The following is a 14,993-nucleotide window of genomic DNA, read 5'->3' as shown; positions in this document are numbered from 1 at the left end:
CTGGAGGGCACACGTTCATGCGTGCACACATGCGCACACACGCTGGAGGACACGCGCACGCACACAGGTGTACACTTGTGCACACACACTGGAGGACACGCACACACGCTGGAGGACATGCGCATGCGTGTAAACAAGTGCACACACTGGAGGACACATGTTCGCACAGGTGCACACGTGCGCACACACTGGAGGACACGTGCACATGCACACAGGTGCACACACACACTGAAGGACCCACCCACGCGCACACACGTGCACACACACTGGAGGAAGCGCACACACACTGGAGGACACGCACACGTGCACAGGTGCACACACGCATGCACACACTGGAGGACATGCACACACACACAGGTGCACACATACTGGAGGGCACATGCACACAGGTGCACACACACACTGGAGGATGCGCGCACACAGGAGTGCACGCCCCAACGTGCCCACACTGCCCCACACTGTTCCTCTGCATGGGCTCGGCCAGCACCACATTGTCCAGCAAAGGGGACAGAGGGCAGACATCCTTTCCAGGGATGCTGGGCGGCCTGCGGGACCGTGTTTACTGCCACTCAAGTGTGGGGGCAGGAATGACCCCAGCTGCCCAGTATGGGGGCTTCTCACTGTGATTTTGAGATATTTTGATCCAGGTGGGCCATCCAGCCAAGCCAGACACACCCCATTCACACATATGTTCAGTTAATTCCCCAATGCACATGAACGTGGTCATTGGCCACATGCTTCTTATGCTCTCTGGGCACCAGTCTGCAGGTCAGAGTGATGGCTGATATGCGCAGGTGGCTCGTGGGCTCTGGGCCCTGACTTCCTGCTGGCCTATGGATGTCTGTGTCTGTGCAGGACTGCCCTCTGTGCTGTCTGCCCGCGGCTGGTGCCCAGCAGCATGAATTCCTCCACAAGGCCAGACACCTCCTGCCTCATGGGTGTGCATGTGTGCGTGTGCGTGGGTGGCCTGTGCACTGTGTCTGTATTCCTCATTCAAAATGAACCTGGGAACACAGACCACACCTGGATTTTGGAGCCCCCCGGGTCCTTCACTTCAGCCTGGGAAACAGAAGCCATTCAGTAAATAAAATGACATGTCGTAAACCAAGAATAGCAAGCACCCTCACAGAAATTCTGTCTGTAACTACTGAGTGTAACCGTCAAAGACTGATGACCAAAGACGACCCCTCAGGAAGCGTCTGTCCAGCGAGGAGGTCAGTGGGATGGCCAGTCCCGTTCTCTCCTGTCACTGGGATAACTGGGGAGCCCGTAGTTTCATAGGCTTGAGATCCGTCAAGACCTGAAACCTTCCTCTGCCAAATATTGGCTGTTGACCTCGGCCATTTACTTCTCTCTGAGCCTGTTTTTGAACTTTCAAATGCAGACATAAGGAGGAGGCTGCACATGGCACACACATCCTTGGCTCACACCAGGTCATTATGGGTTTGCACAAAAGCACGTTGTCTTTAAGGCAATGCTGAGCAGGGACGGTCAGTGTGAGCTAAGATCCACCTCACATTAAATATTTTCACCCACATAGCGATTTGACTCTTTTGAATTACTTATTTAGAGCAATTCTGAGGAATTTCAAGGAGTAATGTGTCTACTACTCAAACTAGTGAGCTGAGCTCTGTATGTAAGAAACAGGAGGAACTAAAAATAGCTTTTGAACAACCTGAGAAATCCCACGAGAGAACACGAAAGGATTTCAGAGATGTCTTTACTTTCTGTAACACAAGCTGTTCAGCCTCACAACAAATAATGTGCTATTAATATGATGTAACTGACCTTATGCTCCATGTGTGGCTCATTCCCGTTGTTTCCTAGTAGCACTCTTTTGAAATAATAACTCAGTCAACGTGAGGTCAGTGATTTGCTCTGACACAGTTCGGGCTCCCCTAGACCTCTTCCCAGTCTCCTATCCACAGAGCATCTGCATTAAAAACCTAATTATAAATCCCTTTGAGATGCAAACCCTGTTAAGAGCCTGCTGCCAAGTCCACAGCCCAGGTTTGTCTTTCTTGGGGACCTGGAGCCTTCCCCTGGGAATGCAGACATCAAGGAACATGGTGCCCCTGCCTTCAGGCCTCCATGCCATGCAGGAGGCCCATGTCTCTGGGTCTGCTTCCACTTGCAAAACTAAAGCCTACTCAAAGAGAGAGACAGCTCACTTTTACTTTGGGTCCCACAGTTGGCTCAGGGTTCCTCTCCTGACTGGCCCCCCAGCTCTTAGAGACCCCCTGCCCTTTGCTGAAATGCAGCTGAGCCAACTGCAAAGTCTTCCCTGCTGTTCCCTGCAAGCTCTCCTCTGATGAGAGGGACTTCAGGACATTTACTGAGAACCCCCTTCCCTGGGAATCCCAACTACAGAAACCCACTGCTTTGCCGGTGATGGAGAGTGGGTTAGAAAACTCTTAAGACTTCAGAGAGATTCCTGAACATGATGCTTCCAACAAGTGAAATAGAATAGGATATAAGATCAGCTGGAAGCCAAGCAAACCTGGGTCCAATCCAGCCTCCAGTGAGGCTCCGGGGAGTTACTTCCCCTGTGCTTCTGAGCTCTGAGCTGTGGGGGAAGATAATGAGGATCGGCTCAGAAGTAAATGGGGTGTTCAGCAAGGCTCCCGGAGGCACTCCCCAAAAGCAGACATTACTATCTAGATCCTCTGCTAAACATATGAGTAAGCTTAAGTTTACTGAAAATTTTAAACCGAAAATTTTAAACTGAAAATTTTAAATGGAATATTCTTATATTGAGAGGAAAATCCATCTACTTTCCTGCAGGATGCTCCTCACTGTTGGACGGCACCTTTATTAGCTGCTCTCCGGGAGCTGTGCACAGTTTATGTCTCTTCTGCAACCAAAGCTGACTGATGTAATTTTCTCATCTATTTTCTAATGAGAGTTGAAATAGAGAACAACAAGAATCAGAAGAAGTAATCTAAGAAGTAATCTAAGAATCAGTAATCAGTAATCTAAGAATCAGAAAAAGTAATCTTTGGAGAGAAAAAAGTCAGAAAAACAAAACTACAACTATGAAACTTAATTCCTGGACCACATACTGATGACTGTCCTTGGAAATGGTCATTTTAAAACACTGTGCCCTGCGTACCAGTTCTTAGAATAATCATTCACTTCCTTTACTCTTTGAAAGATGAGTTAAATGCTGATGGATGATTTTGAGTGTATGTGTGCAGGATGATCTTCCGCAACAATTAAAGGTGTGCACAAAAGGAGATATCATTTTGTGAGATCACTATTTAAGACTTCCAAATACATCACTTGACCTACAGAATACAACCTCCTTTTTAAAACTGTTAAGTGCTATAGAATTGTCTTTACTGTTACCACTTGCACCCTGTAGGTTTGACCTCGTGCTGTAGCGGGTCTCCTGGCTAATTTAATGGTTTCATAATCGCTTCATAACAAGTGTACTGACGAAGACTTTCCCTCAGTCTTCCTGGGAAACATGCTGGATAAAAACAGAAACAGCTGTCTGGTTTATTAACGAAGAACATCCACACAAAAGGACGACCCTCCGGAGATATCCCAATACCAAAACCACACCTCTGACATGTGGAAAGCCATATAAACAAGGTGATAAAAAGGCCAAAACGGGACAGTGAGGAGCCTTTGTAAAAAAAGATAAAAGACATTAGATCTTTCTATACAATTCTTTTTTTGGAATATCGATGAATAAAAGTCTACACGTAAGAATTGTCATGGAACAGCTTCAAAACAACATTAATTTTTTTAGCATTTTGATGATAGTATTATGGGAATGTGTTTCCCTTGTGTGTATTACTAGTACATGCAGCCTAAAATTCCAGATCTAAATTTAAAATTCTTTTTGAGGATATTTAAGGAGGCCAACCAAAATTTAAAACATTAAATTTTCATTCAAAACTTCTAATTTTTGGTTAATGGTCATCTTCTCAGACAAAACACACTAAAAATTCCATCGGGTGTATTTTTAGCTTTTGACTTAGACACAGACTTCCTATTTGGATTTGCACAGTTGAGAAGGACACGGGGGTTCTATGCAGGGGACACTGCCCTCCTACACTGGGACACAGGACAAACCCTTCCTGGCTTGTATTTCAGGCCTGTGCCTCATTTACCGTGGAGTCAAAGCTCTCCATCTGGACTCCTTGCTGCTGGAAGAAATCAGTCCTTGATGGATATATCCCCAAAACAAAGGAAGCTCCTAGCTGGTTGGGCACAACTCCCAAACTCATGCCCCTGGTAACGTGGTCAAGGCTTGCTGTTGGTCTTTTCAGAGGAAGTGTAGAGACAGCCTTATTCCACAGTGTATATGACTCACCTCTGAGAGCTCACTGAAGCCCACAGGTCGACCAGACGTCCCCACCCTGCACACCGGCCTCCTCAGCAACAAGCACAGTCTGGCCAAGTGCAGTCTGCTCCCTGTCATGCTACAGCCAACACTGTATGGTGGGCATCACCTGGTCTCCGCCCGCATGTATATTTCTAGATATCATACATATGATACATATATGTCATGTGTCATATGTTATATGCGTTTAGTGCCCTGCTCTAACCACAGAATATGGCAGAAATGATGGGTTGTCTCTGATGGAGCGTGCCACCTGGCTAGGATCAGAGGGCAGCCTCCAGCAAGGCGCCGCACCCTCCAGTCCAGCATCTTCCAGCAACCAAATTCCCCTGTGCTGCATTTGGCCGGGACCACAGAGCGTAGGCCGAAATCCTGATTCACCTTGTGCACAACAGTGAGACGGATGACGCCTGGCCCCCAGGGGCTGGGATAATGTGTGTCGTTCTATACATTTAAGTGTTTGGGTTATTTGTTTCCCAAAAATAGATCACCAACACAGAGGAAGCTCTCTCTCTGGGACTTTAATTTTCACGCATGAACTAATAATTGAGCGAATGAGTTTCAACTACTGCAGAAAGATAAGTAAGTGAAAAGGCAGCATGTGAAGAGGAAACACGTGAAGGCGATATAAGTAAATATGATCACTACTAGCATTACAACCAACTACTATCCTCACGGCTTTGTTAAGGGTGTTAGTACAACACCACCTCTCATCACTGAGGTTCTATCCAGCTTAGTATCTAATGACTCAAAGGGATTTGTTAGTGCAATAAAATGGTGTTTATTTACAAGGACGTGTCAAGCCACAAACACTGCCTGGCACGCACTAGTAGTTTTGAGATTTAGCTGCATGATAACATCACCATGGAAGCCTAAAGAATGAAGACAGATGTGTGGACCACATCTCATATAAGACGGAATCTTTAGCTCTGTGTTAAAGCTCCCACCAGGTGACTTCCCGTAGGATAGGACGTAGTCACCAGCAGCACACTGTCCCGGACCACGGTGCTGGTGAGTCCCAGCTCCTGGGATGCCCTGGACTGGAAGGGACCTCACACATGCCCAGGAGGCTGTGCTGAGTGAGGACTTCACTACGGCCAGAGCGACAGCATCACACTGAATTAACACAATCCTGCAGAGAGGATCGTACAATAAAGAATACCAGAACTGCTTTCATTCTGCAGATGATGTAACTGAGGTGTAAAGGAATCAAGTAAAATTTCAAGGGGTGGAGTCAGCCCATCGAACTCTACACTTGATCTTAGCCAAAAGGCCGAGAAGCGATAGTGCATTGAACTCTAGAACACGCGCTTCACACACAACCACAAACCCTCAGTGGCACTCAACCATCCCCCCCACTGCCTGTACACTGTGGGCCGGCCTGATCTCAGCAGTCTGCGCCCGGCAGGCTAAGGGCCAGTTGCCTGTGGCTCTGCCCCCATGATGGGTGGTGACAGTCCTGGGTTCTCCCTGAGCAGTGACTGGAGGCCAGACACGTGGCCTCCCAACCAACCTGGGCACAAGCCACAGCTGGGAGCAGGCCTGGGCCGGTTACAACAGCCCCCAGGTCACCAGGGAGGTGGGGGACTGACTCCCCCAGGGACCATCTGCCCTCACCTGAGCCAGCTCAGTGACCAGGACTGACTTTCTTCCCCACATTTTCCATCTCAGGTTCCACTTCCCAACCTTTTTGTATAATTTAGTGTTTTAAAGAATTCTCTACTAGCCTGAGATCTGCTAAAAGTCCACCAATGGGATAACTGTGTCTCCGAGGCTTGTGCAACTTGGCGGAATGCACATTCACCCAGTTGCCTTCATCTCCAATCTAGCAACACACGACCACTGCAAGCAAGCAGGAGTCCCACCAGGACTCATGGGAAGCCCTGACCCTCGCCCCCAACCTCACATGCCCCGGGGGAGGTGTCAGCCCAGCAGAAACTGAGAACTGATTCTGCTGCAATGGATTCCTACTTTGGAAGTGTTCAACTAAACTGGATGGATGATACCAAAAGCTTGGGATGCGTGTTACAGGTAACACTTTGCCCTTCCATAGCCAGTGAGAGTACTTTCCCTATAATAGGAGGCAACTATTTGATCAGCCATTCTGGTCAGCTCAGTGGCTGATAAGAAAGCTGTTAGGACTCAAGTTTGTATCTGATATATTAAAAACAATGACAAGGACAATAATAACCAAAGATTCTGAACATATTACTGTAAGTGGAGGCAACTAAAATACCCTCTCCAGTACATGTGCACATACACACCTGTGCACACACCATCCATCTGCCCACCCATCCATCTGCTCACACATCTACCCACCCAGCCACCCATCCATCAACCCATCCACCCACCCATCCACTCATCCATCCATCCATCTGCCTACTGACCCACCCATCCACCTTTATGAACAACAGGATGGCAACTTTGAGGATGGGAAAATGAGATGAATACAGAAGATTTTCAGGTTATCTTACTACTTCAATGGACTCTGAACCCAAAGGCACATCTTATTTATATGAAAGCACTCATGTGCAAAGAACACCTACCTTGTGAAGTTTAAATAGTACCTCACAGAGGTTGTAGGTTTTTTCTGCTTGTACCCAGTCTAACATGCTAACCTGTAAGAAATACAAAACATACACATAAACCACAAGCATTCTCCTACTTAAAAAAAGGTAACTATGTGAGATAATGGGCATGTCACTTCAGTGTAGGGTGTACGCACACATCAAACTACCGCATTGTACACTTTAGAGATCCTGCAGTTTTGTCAATGATACCTCAGTAAAGATGGAAAGATTATTAAGTATACATGAAAACAAACATGCTACTTTTAATTGGGTAATTGTAAACATTTACAGCAATGGAGTGAGTCTTTATCTTAACTGAATTCTAAGCTGTGAGTAGGATGGTAGGAGCACTAAACCTTCACGTGGCTGTGGATTTGAGAGTCACCTGTGCTCACCTCCATTGCGGCGTGGCACAAGCTGGTAAGGTAGGGGCTCATCTATCACACGCATTTGGGTACAGCTGTAGAATTCATTTTGGATTCTACACTGACTTGGATTGACACTGAATTAAGGAGGAATTTTAGGTCAAATTGAGAGAACTTAGGAGGGTGACTAGTTTGTGTATGAGCATGCTTTGAGTCTGTGTGTTTGCTGGAATGTGACCTGAAGTGTGTGTGTCCAGTCTTGTGATTTAGAACTAAACTCACTAGTCTGTTCCATTCCAGGAATAATACAAACTTATTAGCTCATCAATTTAACTGAACGTGTTTTTGATTGGCCTGACATTGCGTTTTACAACTATTTTAACAATAATAATGATCAAATCATCTGATTTTTTTTAAAGATTTTATTTATTTGACAGAAAGAAAGAGAGAGAGTGTGTGCATACACAAGCAGGGGGAGCAGCAGAGGGGGAGGGAGAAGCAGACTCCCTCCTGAGCAGGGAGCCTGATACGGGACTCGATCCCAGGACCCTGAGACATGACCTGAGCCAAAGGCAGAGGCTTTACCGACTGAGCCACCCAGGTATCCCAAATCATCTGATTTTTGAGTGCTGTCACGGCTGACAATTCACGTCACATGTATGATCTCTACACTAGAATATTTCACACATAAAATCTGAAATAGTCAACACTGTAACAAATCTGGTTTTTATTGCTCACCCTGCACTTACTTTCCAGCCATTAAACATACAAATAAAAAATGAAACTAATCACGGTTCACGGTGTCTTTGAAACGTTGAAAGTACTTGATGTACTAAGTGGTAACCTTCTTGAAATCGCTCCGCTATAGAAACACAGGGAACCAATCAGGCATTTCAAACCCATCACCTCGGAACATTTCCCCAAAGAGTTAATGACACAAGAATCACAGGGACATGTGGCCACTTAGTATCAACTGACCCAGAGTCAAGTCCTTACTCTTGTGATTAAAAATGCAAAAGGTAGAATATAAACGAGAAGGTCAGTTAGAGTGATAACTGGAAGGTGATTTGGGGTATAGTGGAGCTTCGAGGCTACAGGATGAACGTGGACACAATTTTTAACTTTTCTAGTTACAACGATGCTGCTTATTTTTGAAGAATCATGAAAATACAAAGAAAAAAATTACATTATTCAGAATGTTCCCCCTCACTAGCTTCCTCACTGCTGTGACCTGGCACTATGCAGGCTCACGTCAGTGTGTGGGTTTGCCGTCCTCAAGCTTTGCTACATGAATGCTTCTCTGATTCAGAAAAAGCACAAAGTATTCCTGTTTCTTTTTGACGCAAATTACCTCCAAAATATCCATGATGCCTTTCCGGGCTCCTTTCCTCTTTTATAAATTAGTTACAGCTCTGGAAACTGTCTGGGCTGTTTCAACCCAACACTAAACCCAACCACCTCACAGGCTGGGATGATTTAGGACATGGTCATTCCCGAGACAGCAAGATCAGCATCTACTAAGTTAGTGAAGTGAAAAATCATGTACCTGTGTGTGTACCCACATATATACAATTAGAAGGTAAATACAAAGTTCAAAAAGTTCACTGACAGTGGTCAGTGATGGGATGAAATTTCTGAAGCAGACATTTCTAGAGTTTTGAACTAAACCTGAGCAGAGCCAGGAATCACCTGTGAAGCCCATTATGCGGCATGTTCCTGGCATCATCTGATTCAGATTTAGCAAGTGTGGCATGGGGCTCAGAGATCTTGACTTTCAAGTAAATTTATTACTGATGTATTAAAAAGGGCGCCACGTGACCCAGCAGCATCAGCATCACCTGGGAGCTTGCTAGAAATGCAGAATCTCAGGTCCCACCTCAGCCCGACCTGATCAGAACTTTGTCTTAAAAATATGCGCCAGTGATGACTCTGTTGTGGTGATGTCTTAAGAGAACAATCCAAGGGTAAAAAGCCTGACCCCTTTTACAAGGAAAGGCAGACAGACAGACGGCAGAGGGGAGGAAGGATGGAGAGTGAACTAGGAAGACCTTATTTACACAGAGATGCATATTCAGTCAGAACTCCTTGCTTTGCAAACTAGATACTCCCTGACGTAAACTCCTTACATCGGAGGTCCTCCGATGCAGCCAGTGTGAGCAATTTGCCTGGTTTCTCAGGAGGGCTAAGAACTCCTGATAGTGAGAGAGGGATGCAGACTGGCATTCGGAGCCATCACCACACCTGCCTGTCTCTGGATAAGTGCTTCCAGGGGACGGGAATGGGATGTGATCCCTTGATCCTTACACTCATTCCTGATGACTCAGAAATCAGGAAAAGGAAAAACGATCCATGCTGACACCTCAGTTTTTCCAACCAGCTGGCATCGAAAAGGGAGTAATCAGACTTGGCAACAAGAGTGAACATTTGTAACCACATGCCATTGCTACTTTTCCCAAGTCATAAGAGTTGACAGTTTCTATTTTATGGGACCATATTTGACTTGAAACGTTGCAGAAATTTTAGACTCTAAGGTGTAATATCTTGGCATCTTTTGATATTATTGTGGAACACTTTCACTGCAGCCCCAGAGGTGACACAGAATAATTCTGTATTTGATATACAATTGTCTAATATTTCTTCACTCTACAAATCTTAAATTATTTCTTTTCAGGTAAAAAAAATAAATGATAGAATATATTTGCCTAATTGACATTCTTAAAATCGCCTCTAATATTTCCTGCATGTTCACGGGTAACTGCTACAAAATTTGTTAATGCTGTAAGATGCTATAAAATTGACTGTTATCAACACATTTTAATGATGTTTGAAAACATGAGCAGCTCACATTTTCTCAGATTCCAATTTGCAAGTCAGAAATAACAGGCTGGCAGGAAGAAGAGCAGAGTGATGAGAATTATCCTGGCTTTAATCCACACTTGGGAGCACCTCCCAGAGCCTGGGAGAGCTAGGCCAGCCCCCAAATCTGGGTTCTGCTTCCTCCGCACCGGACACCCATCCGAGTCGGAAAATGCCAATGGACCTCCCCTCCCCCATTTCTCTTCCAGCCCTCTGTTCTTCTTTTCCCTCTTTTGCTTCAATGTCATCCCTTTGCCTCGTCTTGAGGGAGCTCAGAAACCATCCTTGAATATAGGACTTTCTCTTTCAGCTCTTCCTAAATTATTTGTCAGAGAATCTTTGGACCTTCTGAAAATGTATTCAAGTATTCTGACTCAGGCTCTGTGAGTGTGGTCAGGCTTTCTGAGCAAACTCCCCTGGGAGGAAGGACGGAGAAGTGGGTACAGAGATAGTGACTGGTCAGGGACATTTGCCTTCTGGAGAGATCTGGTCTCATTCGACAGGGTGATGAGCAGCAGCCTCTCCTCTCCCAAGAGAGCCCTTGTTTACACGGCCAGTGAGGTACAGTCTCTCTCTTGGGCCACGGGTCCCCTCCCTTCTCAAACCTCTGTCTGTGCAGAGCACGTCAGGGCTCACCGCACCACCTGTGGGGTCCATGCCCAGAAACAGCCCGAAGATGTGCAGCGAGTCACTAGTAGTCTGTCTCATATTCAGAAACCTCATGTTTTATGTCAGCATGGCATAAATAAATACACAGACATTAAAAACTTCACATATGGTTGTTATAGATTTGGGCAAAGTAGAAATTGTTATTGGCAAATTGTCACCAGCTCCAGGATACAATGTCCAATGTCTGACTCAAATATCTGTAAATATTTAGGAATAAATTCACTTGCCATATTTCGTGTATTGCTTTTACAATAAGTTGCTAAATACTAATAGCAAAATTCCATGTTAAATTTAAATGTGTTAGAGTTTTCAAAAATAGTTATGAATATACAGATGCAGGTCCTCCGCGTTCACCATGAGCCTGTGGGATGTGCCCCTATCCTCAGATGGAGGACACTAGACTCGAGGGTGACCAGCACTCCCCCAGGTGCCCAGCCAGCATGCAGGCAGGTTCAGCTTACAGCCTACGGCTAATGAGAAGTAGTTCACAGCTTATTCCACAAAACCACTCTTTCCCTAGTGTTTTCAGAGTGGAACTTCTTCCTTGTCTTATAAAAGCTTTCCAGTCTCCTTTTAAAAGTACGCCTTTGTTATTTTGGTTAATGCATGAAAATGATTCGTTTAAACCGGCATCATAATGTTAAGTAATGGTAAAGTTTGCTTTTTTTTTTTTTATTTAAAAAGTTAGCATGTTTCTCATTGTGCATAAGGAACTTGGAAGTCACTGCTCTTATGTAACAAGTGAAAACCTGAACAGACGCTTCCCGGATCCATAAGGGAGGACACAGGGCACACTGTGGCCCCAAGACAGGTCAGCACAGCCTCCCAGAGTGGAGCCTGGGTAGTGGAGTCCACTGCAGGAACCCACAATGGCAGGAAAACCACTGTCATTAGCAGATTGCAGGGGCTCAGTGTGGGCCGCAACCCAATCAAGGGGTCGGGGAGGCGCCATGACACTGTGAGATTTATCTCCAGGAGCTCAACCAGGTCCCAGAGGAAACACTGGGGAAAAGTCCTGTTGGAGCCTTCTGAAATACCCCAGAGCCCCATTCTTCCCAAGAACCTCGGGGAGGCAGGTTAGCCAGAGCCACCCCTGCTGGGGTTTCATCAGAGCCTAGCTGCCCCGGAGAAGAACAATACCAAGTCCAGCCCCTCAGCCAGCCTGTCCCACAGAAGTGGGGAGAAAAACCTGAGGGCCTCTCGTGTGGTCCAGAGTGCAGGGGCTCAGGTCACGAAGGACTGAGATGCCATCACAGGACCACAGAAGGACTACACACACCAGCTGTTTCTACCCAGAGCATTGTGTCCGGCAGCCAAGAAAATCAGTTGCCAAGAGAACTACGCCCTAGCCTATCACTTCCCAGGAAATTACTGTGTGGACTCTGATGTGCGGGTTCTAATGTTCATACAGAGGCAGCATGATATCGAAGGAGAAAAGTCAGAAGACTAACACCACCTAACTTGGAGACTTACTATGAAGCTACAGTGATCACCGCAGGTGGTATTAGAGCCAAACAGATCAAGGATCAAAGGAGAGAGCCCAGAATTACATAAATACTCACTGATTACATAAATACTCACTCACTTACATAAGTACATAAATACTCACTGATCATTGACAAAGGAGCCAAGGTAATCCTTCATCCAGTGGTGCTGGAACAAGTGGACGTCCACATGCAAAATACTGAATCTCCACCCAGACCTTACACCCTTTCACGGAAAGCTCAGGATGGAGCACAGACCTTAACGTGAAATGCAAAATATAAAACCCCTGGAAGATGACGTAGGAGAACACCTCGACGACCTTGGGGATGTTGATGACCTTTTTTATCCAACACCAAAGACGGGATCCATGACAGGAAGAGCCAATAAGCTGGATACATTACAATGAAAAACTCCACCCCGAGAAAGACAAAGTCAGAGAGAGGACAAACCACAGACTGGGAGAGAATATTTGCAAAAGACACATCTGAGAAAGGCCTCTCCAAAATATACAAAGAAGTCTCTAACTCAACAATTAGAAGGCAAATAAACTGAGTAAAAAATAGGCCAAATAACCTCATCAGACACCTCACCAGAGAAGGCACGAGGGTGGCAAAGCAGCACATGAAATGCCGCTCACATCACAAGCCCTCAGGGACATGCAGATTAAAACAACAATGTGATACCACTGCACACCTATGAGAATGGGCACCGTCTGGAACCCAGGCAACACCAGGCGCTGGCGAGGACGTGGGGCAGCGGGAACACACTCTCATCGCCGTGGGAACGCAGAATGGTGTGGCCCTTATGTCCACACTCAAACCTGCCCACAGATGTTTACAGCAGCTTTATTCATAATGGCCCAAACCTGGAAGCAAGCAAGACGTCCTTCATTAGGTGATGGATAAATACACTGAGGTCCATTCACATAGTGGGTGACGTTCAGCGATAAAAAGGAGCCACCAAAGCATAAAAAGACAAGGAGGAAACTTGAATGCACATCCCTAAGTGACAGAAGCCAACCTGAAGGGCCACATTCTGTATGATTCCAACTATGGGACAATCGCTAGAGGGTGTTTGGGGCCGTGAGACTACTTTGCAGGACACTGTAATGCTGGACACGTGTCGTTACACCTTTGTCCAAACCCAAAGAATGGACAGTGCCATGCATGAACCCTGAGGTAAACCATGAACTCTGAGTGCTTATGATATGTTAATGTAGGTTCATCTTTGATAAAAGCATGTACCACTCTGGTGGGGGATGAAACATCGGGGAGGCTGTGGATGGGGAGGGCTGGTGGAAGGTGGGAAATCTCTGGACCTTCCCTCCATTTATTGTAATTTACTGAGGTGATTTCATGTCCTTTCCATGTTTTGTTTAGTGCAAAGCCTGCTTATCTAAAAGCACGCAGTGAAGTGAATTCCTCTAATGTGTTTGGAAATGGGTGTGAAACTCTGTCCTACGGCATCACATACACACGGAATGGCAGAAAGAGCCACGAAGCCTTGCTTTCATTTTCTGACTTTGACATTTTTGTGTTCCAGATTTTTTCCTGGTCTCTACCTAACTCTTGGGACATGTGAACCCAATAGGGACACAAAGGTTTTCAAAATACTCAATTTTAATGGTAAAATATTTACATACCTGTTTTTTGCATTTAATTAAAATAGAAAGGGAGCTGCTACCATTTCTACCTTAAATGATGTGAACTCTTGAAAATCATTCCAAAGGTCTGGGAATGGATCATCCATGTCCCACGGAGAAATCACGGTGCAGAACCGTGGGCAGGGAGTGCGCCACAGGCCACGTCTTCTCTCTGCACCTGGATCCAACCTGCTACACCTGCTGTCACCCCTTCCCTTTGAACCACAAAGGACTGAACACTCTTAAGTAGACTGTCTTTGCTGTCTTGTGGAATTTGCTCATCGTTATTTATGGGTTTCAGCCAGGAAACACTTCGAGATTTCTTGGCTTACTCTCCCCAACCCCTCAAAAAACCTGAAGTGTTGATTTTTCCTTTATATTCTCTTTAGAGAGAATTTGATGGCATTTCCAAACATACAGCACAACCACTAGGCTTTACTACCTGCCAATACTTATTTTATGGATTATTCAACCAATAGTCAAAGAACATCTTTATGATCACAGAAAATAAACTGAGTGTGCTTCTAGCATTTCGTCAGTACAGACAATTCCCACAAAAATCACTTTATTTTAACCTCACTACAACCCTCTTCAGGGAGCATTTACTTTATTCTGATTTTACAGGTGATATTTAGCACCGACAGTTTAGGTCACTGGGAATTTTTAAATTATATGAAGACATTGGGAAGCATGCAAATAAATCAAGTGAACTCACTCTAATTTGGGGATTGAATATTTATAAATACCACTGCCTTCGCCTTTTCATTTCTCCATGTGGGTGACTAGGATCGACTGCCACTGGGAAAGGGATATAGGTGGCTTCTCCCTCTTGCAGCATGAAGAACCCACTGAGAAGGGTATCAGGGCTCATGTGGTCTCAGCCCCAGGGACATCCGTGCACAGATGCTGCCCACCAGATCTCTTCCCAGAACCGGAAACAGGTGATTCCAGCTCTACTTGAGCATCATCTTTGGACACTGTCAGGTGTTTCAAGCTGAGGACACCCAGCCCTCACCCATACACCCCCCATCATGCTCCGTCTCAGGAAACGG

General features: G+C 45.7%; 1 protein-coding gene across 1 annotated transcript in view; it reads right to left on the bottom strand.

Moving 5' to 3' along the window:
* SNTG2 (syntrophin gamma 2) overlaps window positions 1-14,993 on the bottom strand; it is a 339,157-nt gene that overhangs the window by 45,317 nt on the left and 278,847 nt on the right. Inside the window, exon 23 of the mRNA XM_088026250.1 lies at window positions 6,901-6,972. Within this exon, the coding sequence (XP_087882376.1) occupies window positions 6,901-6,972 (72 nt within the window). The remainder of the gene's footprint in view (window positions 1-6,900; window positions 6,973-14,993) is intronic.

The sequence above is a fragment of the Eumetopias jubatus genome, unplaced genomic scaffold (assembly GCF_037043125.1).
Source record: "Eumetopias jubatus isolate StellerSeaLion01/CBP00866 unplaced genomic scaffold, mEumJub1_p1.0 scaffold_9, whole genome shotgun sequence".
Taxonomy (NCBI): Eukaryota; Metazoa; Chordata; class Mammalia; order Carnivora; family Otariidae; genus Eumetopias; species Eumetopias jubatus.
Note: the sequence above shows the minus strand (reverse complement) of the source record. Positions and strands in the feature narration are given on the sequence as shown.